At 42.7% G+C, this 23,972-nt stretch overlaps 1 protein-coding gene across 1 annotated transcript; it reads right to left on the bottom strand.

Moving 5' to 3' along the window:
• Nucleotides 1–8,008: 8,008 nt before the first annotated feature.
• Nucleotides 8,009–23,663, bottom strand: slitrk6 (SLIT and NTRK-like family, member 6). Its single transcript, XM_037473317.2, has 2 exons — nt 23,121–23,663; nt 8,009–11,959 (listed from the first exon to the last, which is right to left on the bottom strand). Exon 2 carries the CDS (start codon nt 11,942–11,944, stop codon nt 9,413–9,415), a length of 2,532 nt encoding a protein of 843 aa, XP_037329214.2. The 5' UTR covers nt 11,945–11,959; nt 23,121–23,663; the 3' UTR covers nt 8,009–9,412.
• Nucleotides 23,664–23,972: the final 309 nt, after the last annotated feature.

Raw genomic sequence — 23,972 nt, 5'->3', positions numbered from 1 at the left:
CAAGCACCATCTGTTTCCCGCAGTTACCGTACATTCATCAAAAAATATATAAGAAAGTTGTCTCTGAAGAGGTGTTTTGTAACACGCCGTCTACACAGTGATTGAAAAAGGGCAGTTGAATTTACATTTGTTTCCCCTTCTGCTACATGAAAAACATGGAGAAATGGTTTCTCGCCCCGCAGAGTGAATGCAGAGATCATTTGGAGGGCAAAAGGTTGAAAGATTATTCCACTAATTAATGAGTTAGAAGCACTTCTGGAGTGCAGAGACAAAGAGAAAGCAAAAGAGGCAAATGATGAAGAAAATGTACTGAAAAACAACTTAAATCTCTCTTTTTGTGCTTTGCCTGACAGCTCGTTGAGGAAGAAAACAGCCGGGATCCACTGATGAAACACTTAATTGCACCGTCGTTCAATGGCGGACGGATGGCCAAAATGGGTCATTAGCTTAATATTAGAAACACTCTGGGCTACCATCTCATAACTGCAGAGCGATCACAAGGGGCCAGTTGTTCAAAACATTTAATCTGGATCAAAATTATCCGCATTTGGAAATCCCCTTTTTTCCTATCCAGGATCAGGTAATCCATCTTACTTTTATGCCGGTTTTTCAAAGCAACATTGGACTGGATCACTCTGATCCAGATACACAGTTTTCAAGATTACCAAATCCGTGCTCTAAATGGGACAACATATCACAATGTGGGCTATGTAAAGAACAGGTAGAAGTAAGAGCCAACATAGGGTCACTGTAAGTGTTTATTTTGAGCCAAAACACAAAAATAACATAAACATCCACTTCCATTCATAATTTAACTTTAATTAAATTATATTAAATAATAATTATATTAAATAATTACTTTTATGACCCCTCATCTGAACCACAACAAATAAAAAACAAATATACATTAACAAATACATAGTGGATATTTTGAAAACATCTTTAAAAAATAAAATGGCTAAATATCCAATTGTTAACGAAATAAAGAATGTTCAGGGTTCTTCTTCATCTGAGGAGGAGAGACCAGCATTTCCAAGCCCTGCTTTTAGGAGGCGGATCTGAAGTTTGATTTGTCTGATTTGTTCCTCTGCCAGGAATATCTGTGCTTCTGCTCTTTCAGTTTCTCGTTTAAGAAGTGATTCATAGGCATCATCATTATTATTCGGCAAAGGATGCTTCAAGCCTCTTTTCTGAGCTCCTGTGACTGCTGGCTCTACCAGTGAGGATCCAGGTTGTTCTTCAATAATAGGGCTGAGATCCAGAATGAATGTTTCCTCTGCATTAGGAAGAACTGGCTCACTTTCCTCTACAATTGTAGGCTCACCATCCCCTACAACACCATGAATCCCATGCAGAGCTTTAGAGTTCTCACCTCCAATAATGTCCAGAACCACATCTGTGTATTCACCTTTCTTAAAGGGTTTGTTGCCTGTTTGGGTGTTTTTTGCCTCAGCAAGGTCTTTCGTTGCTCTGGCCCTCAGATTCTTCCATCTAAATTTCACTTGCTCCAAGGTCCTCTTCTGGCCAGACCCCATTGCATTTACATTCTGGGTGATTTCAACCCAAATGTCTTTCTTCCTTTTGTTAGTCACCATTCCACCTGCAACAGAGCTTCCTACTATTGAGGCATAATGGCACTTAACACCCTCCAGCAGTGCATGGGTTTCTGCAACAGTGAAATTAGGTCCTTTTGAGTCCATGGTTTCACCGCTTCTGTTGTAGTGAAAATAGTATTTGTAGGCCTTGGGCATGATTGATTTAATTGAACACAAGCCACAGCACGTCAGCCAATTGGTGTGTGGGTATTTGACAGCCATCTTATATTCAGCCTTTCTCAGAGGACTTAGAGAGAGACACTGACATGGCAGGTATTGTCCATCGCTACCACCGTGTTGGTGGAAGAGGATACCGTCAAAGGGTGTATGTTGAGCGTGCACAACCACTGGAGCAATACACCACTGAAGAACTGTATGCTCGCTTTCGCTTTGGGAATGCTGATATTAAGTACATTGCAGACCTTGTCAGGCCAAAACTTCAACGGAGAACCCGAAGGAGCCACAGTCTGTCTGTGGAAGAACAGGTCCTCTTTGCTCTGCGCTTCTATGCATCTGGGACTTTCTACCAAGTTGTTGGTGACAATATAGGAGTGGACAAATCAACTGAGTGATGTAGTGAAAGCTGTGTCAATTGCATTGGCCAGCCTGGTCAGTTTGTTTCACTTCCAAAGGATGTCCAGATTGCCCAGACCAAGCACAAGTTTTTTCTTTTGGGGAATATGCCCAATACTATTGGGGTTATTGACTGCACTCATGTGCATATCCAAGCACCTCATGAGAGGGATTGGGAGTACATCAACCGAAAGGGGAGGCGCAGCATCAACATCCAACTTGTGGGCGATGCTGACCTCATCATCACAAACTGTGTCGTGAAGTGGCCTGGGTCTGTTCATGATGCACGCATCCTGAGAGAGAGTGCTTTATACAGAGAGCTCCAAACCAACCGACCGGATGGCATAATATTAGGAGACAGTGCCTATCCACTCCTACCATGGCTGATGACTCCTTTTCTTGCAGCAACCACACCTGCGCAGGCACGCTTCAACACTGCTCATTGCAAAACAAGATGTGCAATTGAGCATTTAAATGGAGTTCTGAAGAGACGCTTTGCATGCCTTAACTACTTGCGAGTGGAACCACAGGGAGCATGCAACATAATACTTGCGTGTATCGTCCTGCACAACATCGCTACCAGGCGCAATGTCCCTCTCTGTGATGATGTTTGTGATGCACCTGAGCCTGTTGAAGAACCAGCCCAACCTCTGGTGGTCTGTCAGAATCAGGGACTGACTGGACGTATAGTAAGGGATGCAATTGTTAGACATTATTTTTGACAGGCTCATCTCTGATGATTGTTTCTTTGAAATTAATATACGGTGATGAATGACCGAAAAATGAATATATTATTTTTGTTTATTGAAATCTGTTTGGGGGATTATTTCATGGGGACACGATAATTTTTATTTTATTTTTACTTTACTATACTGAATAGCTTAATTGTTAGCCTATGTCTACTTTATCACTGTTACAACGGTTACAAGTCAAGTGCAAAATATAAATAAAAGTATATACACTAAATGATACAAATGTATTATTTGACCAATTTTAAAGTTTTACTACATTTTCTTCCTGAAATCCACCTTGAAATCCTACCCCCTGTTGGGATCAGGATAATCCTGTTTTTTTGGATCAAAGTTATCCAAATCCCACTGACAAGTTTTGAACAACACAAACTGAAGGTTTGATCCAGATTAAAACTAGGATTGGATTCCCTGATCTAATCGGATTTCAGATTCCTTCTTTCCCTTTTGAACAACTCATTTTCAAGATTTGATCCAATCCGATAACCAAAATCCGATCAGTTTACCTTTGAACAACTGGCCCAAGGAGATTCGCTCTGATGTCGGGAGCACAACGGTGACTTGTGACTCTCGGCCCTGCTCTCTCGCTCACATTCTTGTTGCGGCCAAGCTGCATGATTCAATGAACTTTGTCTCATGCGATATATTTAATACTTATATTCTATTTACCCGGCCTCTTGCATGCTTCTGCTTTTATTCTGACATGAGCAAAACGAATCCCACAGTCCAACAGCTATCCTATCAAGCCACATACCGGGCATCTCACCTGGAAGGAAGTGTTTGATTAGCTACCCAGATCGAGCTTGACAGGCAGTTTGTATCAGCTGGAAAGTTGAGAATATTTAAATGAATAGCCAGGTATAATAAAACGACGCCTCACATAATGACATGCTTCAATCAGCTTTCTCTTCCAGTGACGAAGCCCTGGGATTGTCTTCAAGGTCAATACATTGTGCATGTGTGACGCCACACATTTTCTAGATTTGAGCTGACTAAGGAGGGAAGTCTAAGAAGTCCCTGAGAAAAAAAACACAGAAATGGTAACTGGAATAAACTAATCCCATAGGTTCCTTCAAACTGAAAAAATGAACACTTATTAAAATGACAAAAAAAGCCTCTTCAATTACTCTAAAATGGGATTTTTGAAAAATGGATAAAAGGCCCTTTCAGAATAATCATATCTCTATTAGAAGAGGCAACGCGTGTGCCTCTGGTTTTCGATAAAATAAATCATGCAGCATTTGTCATTATGGGCATTAGAGATTTTTGTGCTAATAGCACTAAGGGGATCTTTCCAAATAAATGTAAAAGGCATAAAGCTCAGCATTGGCTAGATAAAACTGAGGTATAAGGTCTGCATTGACATTAAGAAAAGATCAGGATGTGAAATTCCACCCTCACTAACCTGAATGTAAAAGGCGTCCTCTCGCCCTGATGTGCACCAAGCTGCTTTCAATTCTTAATTAGGAGCCGGGCAGTTTTTTTTTATTGTTGTTGCAATTCTGTGTGTGTGTGTGTGTGTGTGTGTGTGTGTGTTATTTAAAACTTCTTTTTATCTTTAAGAACAGAAATTCTGTTAAGGTCCTCGTGATTTAGATTGACACTGACAAATCAAAGCATCTGGCATGCCTTCAGGAGGACAGCTACATGCAGGTTGTCTGTGCCAAGAAACTCAACTTCTGGCCTCCTTTCAATGTCTAAGCGTCCGAAAGGTGGCGTCTAATTTCTTTGCTTAGTTCAGCTGTTGAATTTTAATCTCTGCATCACTCCCCTGCACATTCGTATGAATAAAATGGGTACTAAAAACCCATCATGTGATGATGCAAGTTGTACATTGTGAAAACAATAAAACAATTTCAAAAGATTATCCCCTCTTGAGTTGAGCTATTTTTATTCCGCCTTCACAGAACTTCAGAATCTGTCTAATTCAATAATCCCCTTAAGGGTTTAATGTGGTTAATAAATAAGCTAATCGGTTTTTCGAACTTCAGCAAGGAGTGACTATTCCCTGGTTGATTTAGGAGGGAGAAAAGGTCTTAAAGAGAACGGAACAAATCAATACATAAAATGTGTTTCCTTTCTCTCTCCAACGTCCCCCACCATTTAATCCATCAAATTGTTATGATCTCACGCGCACTCTTCATTTTCCTCTATTCCTCCACAACCACTCTCACTGCATGTGATGAAATGCTGCGCACACTCCATTAAAGGGATACATTATCTCATAGATGGTTTCAGAGTTATATATCATCATAGTTATATTTCATCAATCTGGGATGTTCAACACATTGCAGGAGCTATTTCGTGATGAAGTGCTGCAATTTTCTCTCTCTCTCACTCCGCCTTTGTGAATTTGTAGTCCAGATAGTGACTTTCCGAGAACTTACCTGAACTTCAGCCCTTCACGATGGCTCTTCACTCACAGCTGGGGCTCCCCGATTGGACTACACAGCTCAAGTACTGTATTTCCGTCACCTCTGTCCCTTGAAAAGTTCCCCATAGATGTTTTTTAATGTGCTTGGTGGTTGTTTCTTTCAGTCAACAGTCGTATATTTGTTCAAGTAGGTGCAAACTCCTGCACATTGGGGCAGCCTTTACAATTTGATTCATGCAAATCTCTCTGCTCAAACATGCTCGCTCTTCCGTATCACTTTACATGAACATTCATTTCGTGCACGTCCGCCTGAAGAGTAATGTATTCTTAATCAGTGACCACAGGTGACTGAAGCGATGGAGATGCCAAGGGGAGAATTTGAATGCGCCCTGAGTCGACTTGTTGTTGTGTCGCGTCGTTTAAGCAGCGTGTTCATTGTGGAGCCAAGGATGCTGGACAAGGAAAACCCTTGTTCACCTCCGAGGAACCAACGGTTACATCATGTAAGTCCCTTACTCCGCTGCTGCTGAGTGAAGATTGACATGGTTGTTATATGGGAAAGTTGGACCACTGTTTAGTTTTCTGGTATTTACATCATTTAAAACATGATCAATCATGTTAAATTTAAGCTAATGACAAGGTGCCAGATTATCATATATAGTAATAAGTTAAGGGTTCATGCTGACATTACTAAGTCTTCTGTAGGTTATGCAATGTCATCAGCGTGATCTCAGCATAAATTGCACTGTGGGAAATGCAGGGTCTAGTGTTTTCCAACACATCCAGAACTGTAGACATGTTTTGACTTCAGACCTAAATCCTCTTCACCTCTTGTGCAAACCCTTGTCCTCGAGCAATCCTAAACAACAGCGTGATTGTTCTGCCTCTCGCTGCTTCTCTAATGTCAGGAGAGTTCTAGGCAGGGACGAGGCGCCGCTTAAATAAAGCAATTGAATTGACTGCGGCGCACAACAAAGAAGCTGGTGAAATTCTTGGACGCAAAACAGGGATCGATAATGTTGCCCAGAAGAGATGTTCTGTTGTTGTGCTCTCGTGTATGAATATTAATGACTCATGCTTGTGGGATGAACTAAATTTCCATTTCATGAAATAATAACTGGGTGAGATGATATGGATTTTTCAGGCTGTTATTTAAAAGCATTTCGCTAACAACGCTGATACATCATCCGCGGCGCAAATAAGACAGTGGACATTAGCGTCCGTGCTAATGGAGGCAGCACAGATGCTATTATTGAAATAATATGCAGTGTTATTTGGTGTATCAAAAGCGCCATTTGTGTGCTATTTCGGGTCTATAATTAGACTTCCAGTCACAAGATCTTGCCTGGCCGTGTTGCAAAACAAACAGCGTTTGAAATTAAGTGTAAATAGCTGGTTACTGGTGTATTGTTTGAGTTTACGTCTGTGTGCTTTTCTGACTGTGAATCAGCCGTTTGGGCTCTGAGGCGCGCGCGTGTGTGTGTGTGTGCATAAGCAATGCATGTCTTTCACCATGGGTTACCACTTTTATAATGTTCATAATGTGTCTCACAATTATCACCGTTGCTCGTGTTTCCGTGTAATGGCCTTACACGTGATGGCAGAACGCCAGTGTTGCTTTGCAGTAGCCGCCTTTTACCTCTAGACCCAAGCGCATACATTAGAGCTAGGTTTCCCGATTGTACACCTAGAAAGGCGAAGCGCTCGTGTATACCGGTGTGCAAATGGTTGCGGCGTAGCCACATAATGTTTCCAAGTGGCTCTCAGGCGAAGACACTGTACGATGCTCGTGGATGGAATCATCTAAAATAAAGAAACTCATTTCTCCCCTTAGACTCAGTTATCTTTTTTTTTATCAAAAAATGTCTCATGGCTTTCTGTTATTTATTTTAGTCACACGATGTTTAGTGAATTGCAGAAGACTTCATTCAAAATCACATTTGAAGAAACAAGTTTTACCAGTTCTGAGATAATGATCCATTGATGTCCTCTTCTTTGAGTTGTGGCGGTTGACTTATCTTATTAAATGTATCCAGTAACACTGTTGATCTGTTGCAACACAGGAGCCTTCGTGACCTTCAGTTCACACATAACTCCATTTATTTGAAGACTAAAGGAATGCGTGTGAACACAGTTGTGCATTTTGCTAATGTACCACTTTTTTAGAGGAGCCTATTGCATGCACAGGAGTCTCACAGGATCAGTCTGTGGAGGCTAATCTATCTTCCCTGCTGGTGTATGCGTATTCCTCTAATGAGGCGTGTCTTTATACAGATTTATCAACTTTTATTTATCGGTGCTGGTGGGGTATTTGTATTGGTATGCGAGTGGTGCTGTTAATGTGTGTGTTCTTGCAAAGGAGCTTCAGATGCATCAATTATGACAGAAGATGGAGGAATTAGATAGGGTCCAATGTTTCCCCCCGGAGAGGAAGGGATGAAAGGCAAGCGGCAAAGCCAGATCGGGCAAAAGCCCAGCCGCCATTGTTGTGTGATTAAGGACCAGGTTTGAGTCATCGGGGGGGGGGGGGGGGGGGTTACATTCTTCACACAGCAGGAAAGCAACCAAATGGGATTTATACAAGTTCATGTATGCGCATACACCAATGCACTGTATGGGCCTGGACCACATGGGAGAGAATGGCATCCATGTGCACCGCAGAGGATTCAACAGCATTGTGACGTTGTACTTTCCATGGACACAAATTCATGTAATATTGTAACTCTTTATTTCCTGTTCATCAGTTACAGCTTCTGTTTATATTCTGTACAGCACCGAAGGCACACATAAAACAAAGATATAATGAAACATATGTACAAAATATACAGAATAAATAGAATAATTCAATCTAGTGGAGTAGAAAAGCTACGGAGTGTGTGCTTACATGAACCGTCTCAAAGTAGAATATATCCAGGAGTATGATTGGAGTGTATGGTGTAAATTCTTGAAATGCTAACATTGCAAATGTCACTCGCTTTGACACAGGAAACCAGTCAGGCAGGTCGTCTCCATGGGAAACTGGAGCTCTTGGGTGATGTTGCGCGTCAGAAATCATACGTGTCCAAACAGGTTAATATAATCCCCCCCCCCCCCCGGGATTCAGTTCGATACAGTTCAACGAGGAAGGAGGGTCTTTCCTTAACGCTCTTTCGAATGTTCTCCGGACATAAAGTAGTGTTGTGAAAGCCGCTAGCACACGCTCACGCGCACACACTTGACAAATCATACAACTTTTGTGGCTCATATTTTTTTTTTCTAGCAGAAAACAAAATAAAAAAAAAAAAGTTTCAGCAGGACTCTGTTGATTGTCATGCACCATCCCATGGCATTTGATTAGTGCAATGCAATTTTTTCTTCTTAAAAGATTACAGTTGAGTATAATGTATTGTACTTCAAGTGCTGTATTCACTGATTGACAGAAAATTAAACGTCCTTCTCTGGATGTCACCAGTTTGACTATAAAAATAAATAAAGGACCTATGAAACTGCAACTGTGCAGTATATTGGATCAATCAAAATAGCAGTGATACCACAGTTGTTTTTCAATGTACAGTTGGCATTTAGCTGACTCTACGGCACAATGAGCATTCTGGTTAGAGCATTCCAGCTGGCTTATGTTGACAGAGGGTGTAATCAGGTCATATCTAGATCTGTCTGATTAAACAGCCATTCTAGGTCAAGCGCCGATTGGAATTTACTCGCTTCTTTTTAAACATCTGCTTTATCCTTTCAGGATGTCGGACAGGATTCTGTGTGTGAGATTTGAGATCAAATCATTTGGTGGCACAGCTTTATTAAAATGTTTTCAATCATCAAAAGCTGATTGATGGGATTTCAAAGAAGGTTTCAGTCCAGGCCCAGTCAACACAACACGATGGCTTCTTTCAGTTACATTTGTCGGAAAAGACTACGCCTTTCAGCAGCTACATAACATGGCTGTCAACAGATGAAAGATAAAACTAAACCAGTTACATTCTGTGCTACACCTAAAGTGTCGTGCCCATGATAAATATATCACACTGTGGAAAGTACAGAAGGGCAAACAGGACAAGGCACTTGGTTGAAAACATAATACATATTTATATATATATATATATATATATATATTTTTCTGCTTAAGCTCAGTTAAATGCAGTTTGATGCTCCAGAACCTCCAAATAGTCTGGCTCAGTATGCAAGTTAGCCTTGAGTTCAAAGTACTCATTCTTAGTTTGCTCAAGCATGACCTTGCGTGGTCGTGAGTACATAATTTTCTCCATTAGCTTTAACTCCTCGTGGTGCCCCGGGACCTGCATGTCCACAGCAGACTGAAGCTGGGGCATGTTTTTCCTTAGGTACTCTGTTATTCCGAGCTGCTGAAGCGCCTTGTCCTTCTCCAGCATGTTCCTGTACATGGAGTTGGGATTTCCCAGTGTGACGAACTCTGCGGGGCACTCCCCGGTCATCGGTCGGAACTTTGAGCCGGGGTTTCCCGTGAGCGGGGATGTGTTCTCCTTCTCCATGATGCTGCGGCAGACGTGATGCTTGCCGCTGGGTTCGTCGAGGCCGTAATCCAAATCGGCGTCGTGTTCCTTGTGCTGGGAGCAGTAGGTGGGGTTGCGACAGATCTGGACGATGGGACTGTGCGATCGCTCCTCGTACAAAGTGGCGGACCCCGCTCTTTGGGTGAGAGTGTGGTGTGTGGTCTTCTGCCCGTACATGCTGTAGTGCAGGTGGATGGGGCTGCTTCCGGTGTTTTCCCTGGGCTGCTCTTCTGCTGCTTTTTTCTTTGCCCTCCTCCGCCGCCGGTGCACAACAAACACCACCAATCCGGCCGCACAGAATATGACAACGAGGATTAACATGAGAAGGCTTAAGATGAGCACAGAGAGCGGGACAGTGTCTGTGAGCGAGCTGAAGAAACCCTTGTCACTGCTGTCGGGCCCCAGGGTGGCCGTCACGCTCGCATCCCCATCTGGAAACATTGGGTAGTAGGTGCCCAAGCCGGGACATAGCACCTCGTGACGAACGCTCCGCAGCTCGGCCTGCATCACCTTCTTCGGCGTGTGACACAAGATGGAGCCCACCACTGTGTCCTTTCTCAGCTTCTCCACCCATTGTCTGAGGCTGAGCAAGTCACAGCTGCAGTCCCAGGGGTTGTCCTCTAAATAAATCTGCTCCAGCGAGTCGAGTTGATCAAGCACATTGCTCACTGGCAGGTGCATGAGTAGATTTTTCCTTAAATTTAATTTGGTGAGGGGAACATTGCGAAATATCTGAGCTGGAAGGGAGCTGAGCAGGTTGTTGTTTAATGACAACAGCTTCAGGTTGGACAGGGGATTAAATGTGCCTGGAGCAATCTCTTTGATAAGGTTGTATTCCAGATACAGGAATTCAAGGTTGTGGAGGCCCACAAACATGGTGGAGAACAGTTTTTCAATCCGGTTGCCATTCAGATATAGTTTTTTCAAACTGCTCAAGCTGAGGAAGGTTTCATTATCAATGTAATCAATTCTGTTGTTCGCCAGGTTGAGCAATTCCAAACCGTCGTACGTGACAAAATCGTACTTTAAGATTTTCTGAATCATGTTTCCCGTCATGACCAGTTTAGCGGGGCTTTGCTGCAGTATGCCGATATCCGACACCTTTTGAATTCCCCTGTCCTGACAATGCATCAAAAATCCAGCCACGGGGTGATTGTGACAAGAACAGTGTTCCACACAAGGGCTGCTGGGAATGTGAGACGGCGTCGGCACCTTGGCGTCGTCTTTGCCGTCGATCAGCTTGGGGTTTACTTTGGATGAGGGGGTGACGACCATGTCCAGCGACTTCGACGGCTCCTCGAGGTTAATATCTGCATGTGACGGGCACAGAACGTCACGCTTGACTTTAGCCAGAATGATCCCCTTGAGGTGATGCGGTGTGCTGCAGACCACATCCCCGATCGCCGACTGGGCCCTCATGTTCTCCATCCAGATTTTCAAATGCAAGATATCGCAGTCACACACCCACTCGTTGTCTTCCAGGAGCAGCTCCATTATCCGTCCGATGTGCTCCAAAAAGCCGACGTAAGGCAGCGTTTGGAGCTTGTTGCCACGTAGGTCCAGGTGGGTGAGGGGCACAAACCGGAAAATATTGTTTGGTAAAAACTCGACTGAATTGTCGTTGAGGATGAGGACCTTGAGGCGGATCAGTTTGTTGAAGGCCCCGGGCTCGATGACCCGAATGAAATTTGTGTCAGCTTGGAGAAACTCCAAATTCACCAGACCTTGAAAAGTGTCCTCTTTCAGAGTGACGAGGAAATTGCTATTTATGTGGAGTTTTTTCACTGAGCCGAGACTGCTAAAGACCCCTGGTTCCAGCTCTTGAATGCTATTACCCCCAATGTGCAGTGAAAGGGCACTCTTAAGCCCCTCCATTTCCTCGGCCCGGAGCTCAACCAAGTCATTCTTGTAAAGGTTCAGGTGGAAGGGCACACCTGCTGGGACTTTGATTTGGGAGATTCTGCTGATGTTTCTCTGCTCACAGTTAAGATGGAGGATCCCATCTTTCCTCTCACAGGAGCATAAGGAGTCACAAGACTCACTTATAGAGGATGATGCCTGTGAGGGATGGATGTCTTGGGATCGGGCTGCGGTGAGAAACCAGCCGACGAAGATGACGCAGGGCAGCATTTCGGTCTGAGATTTCTGTGAAGAAAGGATGGAAGCAATGGGGGGGGGACAGAAACAAAAAAAAAGTAAGTAAACGTAAATGCATTGATAATGACATTACATACACTTTGATTTTTGAATACGTAGTACGGTGTGAAATGTATATTGATAAATACATTATATGCATGCGTTCTAGAGTTAACCCTTGCTGCCCATTTTACAAATGAGCAACGTTGTATACAATATGGGAGTGATGCAGGTGTCGCAGTAAAATCCTAATCGTCCATATTACTATTATTATCATCAAAATCCACAGTCCCAACCCGGACACCATGTTAACAATGAGTAAATCCCTTTCACAGAGTGAGCAATGACAGTAGGACAGCATCTCTCCCCAGTGACTCACAGGGAGATAATGGTACAGTTAAAGAGATGACTCTCATTTGACTGATTTTCCTACCCTTTTTGTGTGGACTCGTCTGAACAAAGACTTACCCCGTGTGAGTCATACATAAGCAGAAATCAGCTTTGTTCCTTTAGACTCCGTGTCAAAGCAACATTTATTAATGACATTTTAAATAAAGAACTGAAAATGAGTAGTCGCTTCTTTATCCTTCCCTCAAATTACTGTCACCTGACCAGACTAAAAGGTTACTAATCATGGGCACCTCCCTATATCCATCAATCTGATTTCTTGCACGGTTATTCCACTGTTCCTAAGTGATCCCCTTGCAGTCAGAGAATCCCCTGGAGGTGTGCATGGACAATGAAAAAAAAGTTGAATAAATAGAATGCATAGTTCATTGTAAGCAGGATCCGCGCTGAATGACAAGCAAAACACTGAAATGGGATTTTAATGTTGAGATGCCTCGCCGCCACTTCTAAAATCATTACATTAATTCGGCCAAGATCACAATGGATCAAAGGCTAGAACAATCCCGGGAGACTGGTGCAGAAGAAAAGGCATCTTCCCATGATCAAGTATAACAAGATATGCACCCTTTGCTACTAGACTTCTTCAAAGAGATAAAACATGGGAAGATCCAGCGCTTCGTGTTAACAAATTTGATTAACATCTGGAAAGCTTCATTCTAACAAGACTAGGCACGTCTAGTTCACCCTGTTCAATCCTGTGGAAACTTGTTTTTATTAGAAACCACAACCTTTTGACTGATGATCCATCTTTGACTCCACTCCAAAACAATACTTTATTATAAGTCAATGATATGCAGGGCACATCTCAGGCAACTTAGTGTTGATTGGAGTTCATCTAGCCAGTGTTTCTCATTAGATATTCATTCAAAACACTTTAAACAGCCTGACTACAATTATTATTAAAAGATGAATTACACAAGCCGCCCCCCCCCCCCCCCCACACACACACACAAACAAACCTTGGACGGAGCTGTCAGCTCCAGAGACAAAAGCTGAGTTTGAAGGAGTCTCTTAAACAATAACTCTCGCTCCCTCTTTGACATTTTCTTTTTGCCCATTTAAAAAAAAAGTGCATTGATACTTTCTTGGCGGTTGGGTGACGACAATGATTGAAAACCAAAAGAACATATTTCCAACACCTTTGATGTATACAGGGATATATACCCAAAGGTCATTCTAAACTTTTTCTAGACTCTCACACCTGATGCATAATCCTGTTACCAAAAAAATAAATAAAGTTTTGTTTAAGTTCAAATCACTTATATTTAAGAACTTAAGAGCAAAATAATTCAGCGTGAATATGAGTAAGTTAGTAATTTATACCATATGACCCCATTAGAACAAATAATCATGTTGAAAAATAGCCCAGTGAAGCCCTTATTGTAACATAACATGAAATTGCATCTCACACATTAAAGAAGTTGGTTATACACTAAAATGTGACCACCATATGAAGTGGATGTGCAATTATAATACAACAGAAAAACCTATTAAATATTTACAGTTTAGGAAGTGAGGAGATTCTGAAAATGTCAGCACGGCGATCGAGAACATGTGTGGTCATTTGCTTGTTTAGACATATGGCGGTGGCCGTGGTACCCGAGGCACTCACCTCTGTGACCCTGATGGCTTTCAAGACAATGAGAAACAGACTATTAACAGATGTTATCACAAACCGCATAAGACTGCAGAGGGCAGATATGAAGATTGCATTGGCCTCGTGCACCCTCTCTTCTGTATTTCAAACAGACTTCTGCAGCTGAACCATTTTTCCGGGTAATCAATGTTGCATGGAACCCAGCGTGACTGGCACAAGAGATGAAACACTTTCCTCCACGCGTGCTCTCCTTTCGGTATTCAAATGTGCATCTCTTGCTGTTCAGACAATTCAATTAGAGATCTGCTGAAGCCCTATGAGATTTCACCTTATGCATGTGTGCGAAGCCAAGTCGTCATCCAACATCAATTTGGAAAAGATATATCTTGTTGATAAGTATCACACATTGAGGCTTTATACAGTAACACACTAGATACGCTTTGGTCATTTATGAAGCCATAAATAGCCTGGTAGCCAAGTCTTATTTTTCCAATGCAATAAAGTGTTCCATTGTATCCAGATTAAAGTCCTGTTCTGAGGACATTTACGATATCCAAACATGTATATAGAGCCGTGAAAAAATCTCTTTCAAACACCTGTATATTAATTCAACCTTCTTGCTGAAAACCTTTAACAAGATAACATTTTTACACTGCTGCATGGTGCCGGAACAAACCATGATGCCGCTCAACGTGTGTGGCCCACATGACAACTTTACCCTAACGTCCTCCAGACAATTTCCACTACGTTTTGTTTTACACAATGGAGCATTATCATGAATGAAAACCAGCCATGAGAGAGTTTACCACAGGTGTGTGTAGTTGTAATTTGATTTGTAAAGTAAACATCAGGCTGGATGTACAGATCGGGCTGGGAGAGACAAATATCGTTGTTGTTCCGATGCAGCGTGAACAAGCTGATTAAATATATAATAATAGGATTGTCAGGCCTCTTCAACACACATAGATAAGTCACAAATACACATGTGCCACGAGGAAACGTCTCATGATGATCAGTTTTAACTATATTCACTGACAATCACTGCACCTAATATGCTCAGAAGATGACAAATTGAAAGCCCACAGACTCTGCACAACATCACACGCAACCCCACACAAATCTAGTTCAACTTTATTGCTCCCTAGAGGGATCTTTAGTCTTTCACCTCCTTTGCTGGAAGCTGTGGTTTGGCTAAAAAAGCTGACTATAATTAGAGACCACCATGCGACAATAAGCTTCTTTTAATACAAATATTTTGATGTTGCATCTAGAAAATGTTCCGTTTTCAAACTGAAAGGGTGGATTCTGACTTTGCTTCAGCTTCCGTAAGACAAAGTTGATCCATTTGAAAACGTCTTACTGAGCATGTGATTCTCGCCTTCTATCGATTTTGCATGCTTCGTGTATCGAACGAGTGTTGCAGCAGCACTTATTTTCATCCATACATTTGTCATAGATTACAGTGATTTGACACAAACAACATACAGACAGGACAACAACGGGAACCTGGACTAGCGTGCACCCTCTCCAATTGGTGGTTTAGGACATTATTTCTAAATAATATGAACACAGTGGGAGTCATGTTCTGTCCTCGTCACTGTCAAACTAAGTAAAGCACGCTGGAGCCACAAATAGCCCAAAAGGCTGGATCCTAATTCCTTCCTTTGTAGCGTGAGGCAACTTGATGTGCAAGTATGAAAGGCTTCTTATCCCTTGTGGCATCCGACATAGCCAGTCCCCAAACTCCATCAAGACCGATAAGAGTCATTCCATATGTGTTTTAAAACGTATCGAGTGGATATCTCCGGGAGTTTTCTTGGTTTTAAAAAGGCTTTGCGAGCTCCGTTCTAAACATTTTATGACCTCAGTCCTCATTGCTAGGCTACCTGCACTCACGGTGATTTATGGTCCTTGACAACAGGGTAGTTGATGGAGTCCATTTTAATTCAGCAAAGTTGGAGGTTTCCTGTCAGACCCCTATGAATAGTGTATATTATACTGCGGCGTCATCTACGTGTCAAGATTGTGGCTCGGTCATGATCAAATGCACACGACTGCTTGCAATACTGATGTTGAAAATGGGCTCACCGCACTTTGCTGCATATCAAACGGAACGCTTCCTAAAACAGCCGGTTATTGAAATGTTTTGGCTCCACATTTAGGGAAGCAATGATATGTAGATAACCATTGCAATGTGGTTGGCAGTTTTTCAAATATCTTGCAGCCCTAATTTGTACTTTAGCAGAAGGGAAGCGAAAGCGGTGAAGAACTCAAATAGGTACCAACATTGGGTGCAGATAAAAATGGCAGATAATGGTCCACACGTTGGAAAGTTATCCACATCTACCAGCTCGGCCAAACTTCAGAGCCTTTTAAAGTATTAAATCAACCCCACGTTCTCCATCTGGATGGGGGAAAGGCCATGGCAGGCCATAGCCCTCCACTGACCGCTCCACCGTGCAGGAACAAAAACCCTCTTGGCGGTGCAACAGGGTCACGGTCTCGGCGGCGAGGGGGATCACGCCCGCGCTCTGATGGGCTGCAACGAGGGATGCATCTTCAGAAGCGTCATCGCTGGCCTGTTCAAAAGCTACGTCAGCTGTGTGCTTATCGTGTCATGCAGCAGTCCTGGCAGCTAATCAGATGGCAAGATCAAAAGCAGCGGGGCCTCTTATATGGCACTGCTTTAACACATAGAAACCACTGCTTTCAACTACCTTGTGTAATGTGTATCCTTTCCTCCTACTGTTTTTGCACGCGGGCCTTAGTTTGTGTTTGGGGACATATGTATGATAGGGTTATTATTAGAAGCACAAATACTTTGTGGGGAGGTTCTGGCTGTGCTTTCCCCTGGCAAGTGTGATTTAGTTGGCCTGTATTCCGAATGGTCTGTTTAACTAGAGGGAAGCAAATTAGAGCAGGCAGATTACACTAGTGAACAGTAGCGTCGAGGTACATCTGCAGCAAACAGATGTAGATTTTCCATGTACACTATTGTCCTTGTAAACGGAGCACAGCTTCTTCAGGAGTGACGAGGGCCGGACAGGACTGCTAATTTGTAGATTAAATTCTTTTAGAATACTTCATCCAGGGGCAGCTGTTTCAGGAAAGTCTTGTATGCCAAAAAAATGAAATATGGGAAATAAATATTTTCTGGTGCATTGTGAGATCCTTTTTGTTAACTAATTACTGTGTCAGGTTGAGAATCAGCAAATATCCAGGGAAACTTTCATTCTATGCAGACTTTTTTCCCCCAAATTAAGCTGTTTTGTTTCCTGGCACCAAAGGTCGTTGAGAAAGCTACTAATTATATTGCAGAACAGTCTGAAAGTCCTGGTCTGGTTTGACCTAGTGGTGGTAGACATTAGGAATAACCATAAAGACACTATCTTTGCTGTTGTCATGAACTTATAGGTCACATTATCTGCTATAGGTTATTGAGACTGTCTGAGTAACTTAAATAAGTGTTGAGAAATAATGACAACATTATTTCCTGAGGGTGTACCCTATAATCATTCTCAGCTTTGTGAATGCCCATTTAAAGTGTGTACGCGGCCGAAGGGCAACAGTAATGACAGTCTTCTGATTCGTTCGTGTGGATGTAATCTTCAGACTCAAGGCGCCACACGTTATAGGTAGACTCACCTGCTTAAAGAGGAAAAACAATATACAAGGCACCACCTAGAACATTCTTCAGTGTCTGCACAATAGGAGTAGGTTCCTAATGGAACTGTGATTGATATTTGCACTCTGAGCCAGTGTTAATTTTGGCAGCTATTTTTGATTCAGTCACATTTCCTTCTTAGTTTTGGTCTATTTTTTGTTAGTTACATTTAATAGCCATATTAAATTCCTTTTCTTCCCTTCTCAGGCCCAGCGACCCCCCTGTGTTGTGTCTACAACTGCATAATAGTCTAGCTTACAGTACTTAGGTTGTCTACTAGGATAGGTCTATAGCAGGGTGGGCAAACTTTTTGACTGGCGGGCCACAATGGGTTCTAAAATTTGCCAGGAACAAATGGATGAAGTGTGAGCTAATTTAAATTACATGTGAAAAATCATTACATGAAAGGATTTGAATTTTAACAAGTAGCAAAGCAATTATTTTCAAGGATATTTAAAAAAAATTGCAAGGGTGTAAAGCTCTGCCGATTTCATGAGAACAAGGGACCTAAACACAACACTTTGTTGTTGTCTATTTTACTAGCCTTTTGACATGGCCAACGTAAACGTCCTGGTCCTTTGTTTCCACTGTCAAATTGCTTGTCCCAACAAAAGAGACCACTTAATGTCCTACAATCGGTGCAATACATTATTTTTTGGGCTGGATCATGAACCAGCCATTCTCAACTGGACCCCTACTTTTTATTGAACTGTTTTTTCTTTCTCTCTCAATTTTCTGTTTCATGAACAGTTTTTTTCTCGTGTCTGGCCTCTGGGTTTTCCTTGACCTGCACTGTGCAGTTCTATCAAATGCCTCCACCTGTCACGTGTGCTTGCACGTTCTTTGTTGCTTAGTAACAAACGTACGGTGGCCTCGAGATGTGGCGTGTGAACTGGTCGAAGTGCGCGTGTCTCGAAACGCTAGCTACCGTCACCAGAAAACAGAGCAGCCAGGTCCACATGAACAGCTCTGCTGGCCGACCAGCCCTTAAACCTGCTGTTAAACGGGTCTTCATCTCCACGCACATCGGCCTCTTGAGTTCCGTGGCTTTAGCCTGCTAAGGAAGCGTGAAATAGTCGTCGCGGTCCTTATCGGTGCACAAGAACCACCGCTGCCCCCACAGTGACCGAGCGGTCTGGGTCTGTGGATGACGTCATCGTGACACGTTAATAATCGCCGTACGGGGTCACCACCAATATTTCAGTTTCATTAACGAAAGTTAGCATAGATGTTATTTTTTTAAGATACGTTTTCGTCTCGTTAGTCATGGAAAACAGGTTGTTAACGAATATCTTTTGTCATCGAAATTAACACTGCTTTGAGCAGACCTTCATTCACCCAACTGTTTTCATCAAGCCACCAAACAAGAATGTCATTTTCTAAAAAAAATATTTGTAAACTGAATAATTGTCATATTGACACTAGATTTTATTTTTTAACTCTCAGCAAAACAAAAGTTTGAAATGGACTGTACGCTTACAGTTCTTCCACACAGCCTTTGGAGAGGTTCTCTAACTGGACAAACTGCTCTAAAGTCGTAAGCTGTTTTAACGATCACAGCTGCTCTTGGATGTAGTCATTAGTACCAGCTGAATGGTATCATGGCAATTAGACAGGAAGCCTCTTGTAACAATACACAAATGAAAGAGTGTGCACAGCAGGTTTACTAGTGTTTGTGTTGTTTGAGTATGCAGGAAACAGTTCCATTATCTAGAGTACAGACATTTTTCCAAGTAGCTGCACATCTTTGAAGTGACCCCACAAGTGAACATTGAACTAAAAACATAACATGAAACTTCCCCAGGTGATGACTGTTTGCGTGGAGATGTCAAAATGATATATATGTTTCAGAAATGGGATAAATGGATTAAGCTAGCACATGTCTTATTTCATTTTGTTGAATTATTACAGTAAAGGGTTTTCAGAGTGTGGGATTTTTAATATTGCTTTTTATCATTCCATGAATCTTAAAGTACTGTCAGCAGACATATAAATATATGGAATAAAATGTTGCATAAATCAAGTTAACAGAGACGTCTACCCCTGTAAGAACCTTGAAAATATAGATGGGTATTTCTACACTATGGTATATTTGGAGATTTTCCCCTCTGAGAAACTGCAATTTTCCATACATTTTGCAAGACACAACAGGTGATGCTGACTTTTGGCAAAAATAGGAGACATCTAGACATGCACACCTGACGCACACATGTATTTTGTGGGTCTGCTTTTCACTAGTGCATGTTTGTGCCTGTAGCAACTTGGCATACATTTGAGCCTGTGCACGTCCATAAGGATAATGAAATGAGTAAAAACTAAATAAATAAACAAAAGAATGCTGCCTCGGTTTTAAGCCCTATGGATTTGATTTTAGCTACCTTCCCTCAGCTCTTGCGGTGGAAAGAAAAAAGTAATAACAGGCAAAGAGATTATCTAAAAGTCACAGAAAATGTCTTACTTTAAGGGAGACATCCACTAGCAAGTTTATACCTCCGATAAATGGTTTGAATACTTCAGATTCTGATTCACTGTCAGATGTTTATTTGCTAGACCCTTCCATACTGGGGTCACATTGAGATGCAAAGTCAAAGGAGCAAACCTACAGCCATTTGAAAACCGGTCAACTCAACAGGATAAGCTGGTTAGAAGATGGATTACTCGATCAATGTCATGTCTGTGCAAGTCTGTATGCTAATCCATATTCAGTTCATTGTGTTATTTTCTCATAACAGGCGGTTCAGTTGTGTTTTGACAAGAAATGGCAAACAAATGATGGAAAACTGAATGGGCTCTTAATAAAAAGCTGCACTATAAAGCGAAGAAGACAAGTTTTAGGATAAATATCTGGTCTTGAAATGCTTTAAATTATTCCTTAGAGTACACTTGAGGCAGCAACGTTAACGCATATTTTAGTTCAAAGTAACTTGTTTTTCTGCACTTTTTTAGATCACGTAAGGTGTTGAGTTAATTGAGTGTCTAATGACTTAACAGCTCTATAGACTTGCACTGACCTGCATCGTCCTCCTGAACAAGACCTTTCAAGACCAATTATTAAGTAGGAAGTCCACAGCGGGCAGTTAGTGGAGCTGGAGCAGATTTGAAAAACCAAAGCTTCAAAGCCTAATAAAAAAAAAAAAGAAAAAACAGGCAACACAGCCCGCAGCACACACGTCACGCGTGACGCCCGTGCTGCAGCAGGGAGCGTCGCCTCTCGAACAAACGGCTGTTTACTGAATAATCTCCTCACCGAGCGTTTCACGTGAACGCTCGTATGCGCGCCCCTCTCTCCGAGCGGCAGCTTCTTTGACGCCTTTGGCAGAGATTGATGGACGGATAGACAGGCGGACTCATCAGCGCCTGTCATGACCGTCTGTTTTTGAGAAAACAGGACAGTGTTGCTTGTCGTCGTCCCAAGAATGTCCCCTTGAAGGCTTTTGAGTACACTGCAGAGCTGCTGTGTTGGTTTTAAGTGCTGCTCCATACATGTGATATGAAAGCTCCAGGTCTCCTATTGGAGCAATCTAGTGGAGCCCTGCAAGGACTTTAATAACAGATCCACAGGCCTGAAGCTCCTATCTCTGACAGAGCTTTATAGCAAGAGCGGATTTTTTTGTGGAATGGGTGAGTTTCCTCCAGGTGTTTTGATCAACACACACCTGCAATGCAGCAGGGAGTGAGGACATACAAAGAGGCAAGAGGTAGTTTTAATAATACCAAAAGCCATTAACTATTTCACAGAAAATTGCTTTTCACAGTTAGAGTCCTCCCTGCTCATTTACACCATTCTGCTCCAAGCCGTACTGCAACACACGAAGCAGGTAATACAAACGACCTGGCTTAGCAGCACGTATTCACTTGGAGGCCACCACCCAACAGTGGAGTGCCTCCATTAATATTTAAAGGTCGGGGCTATTTTGCTTAGCGTAACCCTGGGTTAGAGAACGCAAGATAGCCAGACCTGTTGTTCGGTCCAGCCTGACGTGGGATACCAGATAAGAGGCCCCCTGCACTGCCTCTGTGCGCGTGTGTTGTCCTCCCCCTAGCCTTGCTTGTGTATACATGCACAAGGCTCTGACTGTCCATCAGCTTTCCCCGGAGCGCCTTGCAGTGTTCCCCGGCACCAATTATGGCCAGGACTTGTCCCTTCTCTCCTCTGTATCGGATGTGATGTGGCCTGCCCTACAGGGTCGACACCACCTCTACACCCACATATCTGCAGAGAGTCCTGCCAGCACCCGCGGGTCCTCCGCCGCCATCCTGGGAGAGATGATGATTATGACATCCTCCCACTCAGGGAGGCAAGAGATGGTTCAACTCCTCTGCCCCTAGTTCCAGACCTTTTTTTCGGAGGATGATTCAATATTCTGTAGGCTTGCGGTGCCTACTTTCTCCATGTCATAGAGGAGGCAGCGGCTCTGCAGTATATGTCCGCAGGCTCCCTCCGTGCGAAAGTAGTGTGCTTTAATAAAGTTTCACAAAGCCTTCCTCCTTGCTCTGAAAACAGCTGATTTCACCAATTTCCCAGCTCCCCGGTCTGATTCACACGTTGCATTGACGCTTCTTAAACACATGTGTGCTGCCCTTCACTGCGAGGCCATATGTTTAGTGGGGAGCAGCAGTCTTAAGATGAATTTAAACACTTATTTGCAGACATCTTGTCAACATGAAAAAGTTGGAACATAAGCAATTAGTAGCATATAAAACTCTTGTTCTATTATCAGTTTTGAACGATACGTTCAATTATTGATGGATGGTTTGAGGGCAAATTTATCTAGTGCTGTTCAGGCACAGGAGGATGGAGTGATTATAACTATGCTATTAACCAGTGATGCATCAAAGCAAATAATTGGGATCCAAACTCAATATAACAGATATTTATACTGTTCTTCTCCCCCCTAAATAACTTATTTAAGTAGAACATTTTGGGGTAGGGGGTGATGGATTAAGTTAAACTTGTATGTGTCATCTCATCTATCCAGATCTACATTGTACCTAAATATATGCTTAAAGGCGCTTGATTAAAACATGAAAATGATTGGCTGACGTCCAGTCGTGACGCGACCACCGGCGGTGATTATACACATTTCACACGCGGAGGGACGCAAAAGGGAAATAGAGCCCACTTCAAGTTGCGCTCGGTGTGAAAAAAATAAGCAGCGTGTGGGCACACCACCGTCCCCGATTAACATACGCGTAGGATACAGTAACTGCGGGTGGCAGGCGGCCAGGTGTGCTCGAGGTAATGGAGCCCCCTCAGGAAAACTCCGTGCGCACCCTCTCTCTCCTGTCAGTTTTTTTTCTTCTTTTAAATGCTGGTGATGAATATGTATTGCTTTATGTTGACCCGTCAGTCCATATACAGTACTTCGCATTTGATAGGAATGTAGTTACCAGCCCATAATGGACATTTGGATTCCACGAGACTTGTATTATTCTTATTATACAAGATTATCCATTCATTCAAAACAAGTAAATACAGAAATGAATGCTTAGTGGCTTACCGTCTAAAACCGATGAAAACAGGGGGATCCTATTCCAAATGTTACCGTACTCAGTCCATCAGTACGCGAGAGGTACCGATGCATCGGACGGGATAACCTCTAAAACACTTTCTGCGGTCCTTTTCAAAAAAGACGAAAAGAAGAAAACAAGCTGACACATGGATAAACTTCACAGGATCCGTCGGTCCCCAAATGTCCTGCCGGGTCCACTGTCTTTTTCTGGAGGCTGTGAGACACCGATTATTCCCTTTGCGCGAGGAGCTCGCGGAGAGGTTTCTTCTTCTTCTCCGGTCCCGGGATGCCCGAGTGTCACCCTCCTCCCGGAGCCTCCTCAGAATTAATTAGGATTAAGTTTTTAGACTCGCTCCACGGGGACATAACACACAGCTGTGACTAAAAACCAGTCTATTGTCCCTCCTTTTACGGGCCACTCGGAATGATGCGGGGCGCGCACCGGGTCCAGCTCATGCGCCGCGCCGCGCGCTCTGCGTAGTTAAACCAATCTGCGATATGTTGGAGTTGCTCCGCAATTTGCATGCTGTATAAAAGGTGGACGACCGACACTGGAAGATGCATTAAGTCAAGCACAATACATGTAGGAGTTCTGGAGGTGTCTTTCAAAATAAAAGCCCAGAGCTAAAAGAACACAGGCTCCATTGAATTCATCGGTTTTTATTTTCTTATTATTGTTTTCATCACACAACTAGGCTTAACATGTAAGGAATAATATAGCCTAAATACTTTCCAGTCAAATAAAATATTTTGTGAATAAATATGTGTCCCTGCTTGCCAACCAAATATTCTGGAATTTTATTTAGAAGGAAAAGTCACTCAACTTCCGGGATTTCCCTG

Source organism: Pungitius pungitius, chromosome 3 (assembly GCF_949316345.1).
Source record: "Pungitius pungitius chromosome 3, fPunPun2.1, whole genome shotgun sequence".
NCBI classification, from domain to species: Eukaryota; Metazoa; Chordata; class Actinopteri; order Perciformes; family Gasterosteidae; genus Pungitius; species Pungitius pungitius.
This window is presented reverse-complemented; position numbering and strand designations above follow the sequence as displayed.

Bases quoted from the DNA above. Each gene is read 5' to 3' on its own strand.
- slitrk6 (XM_037473317.2), bottom strand. From the start codon at position 11,944: ATGCTGCCCTGCGTCATCTTCGTCGGCTGGTTTCTCACCGCAGCCCGA.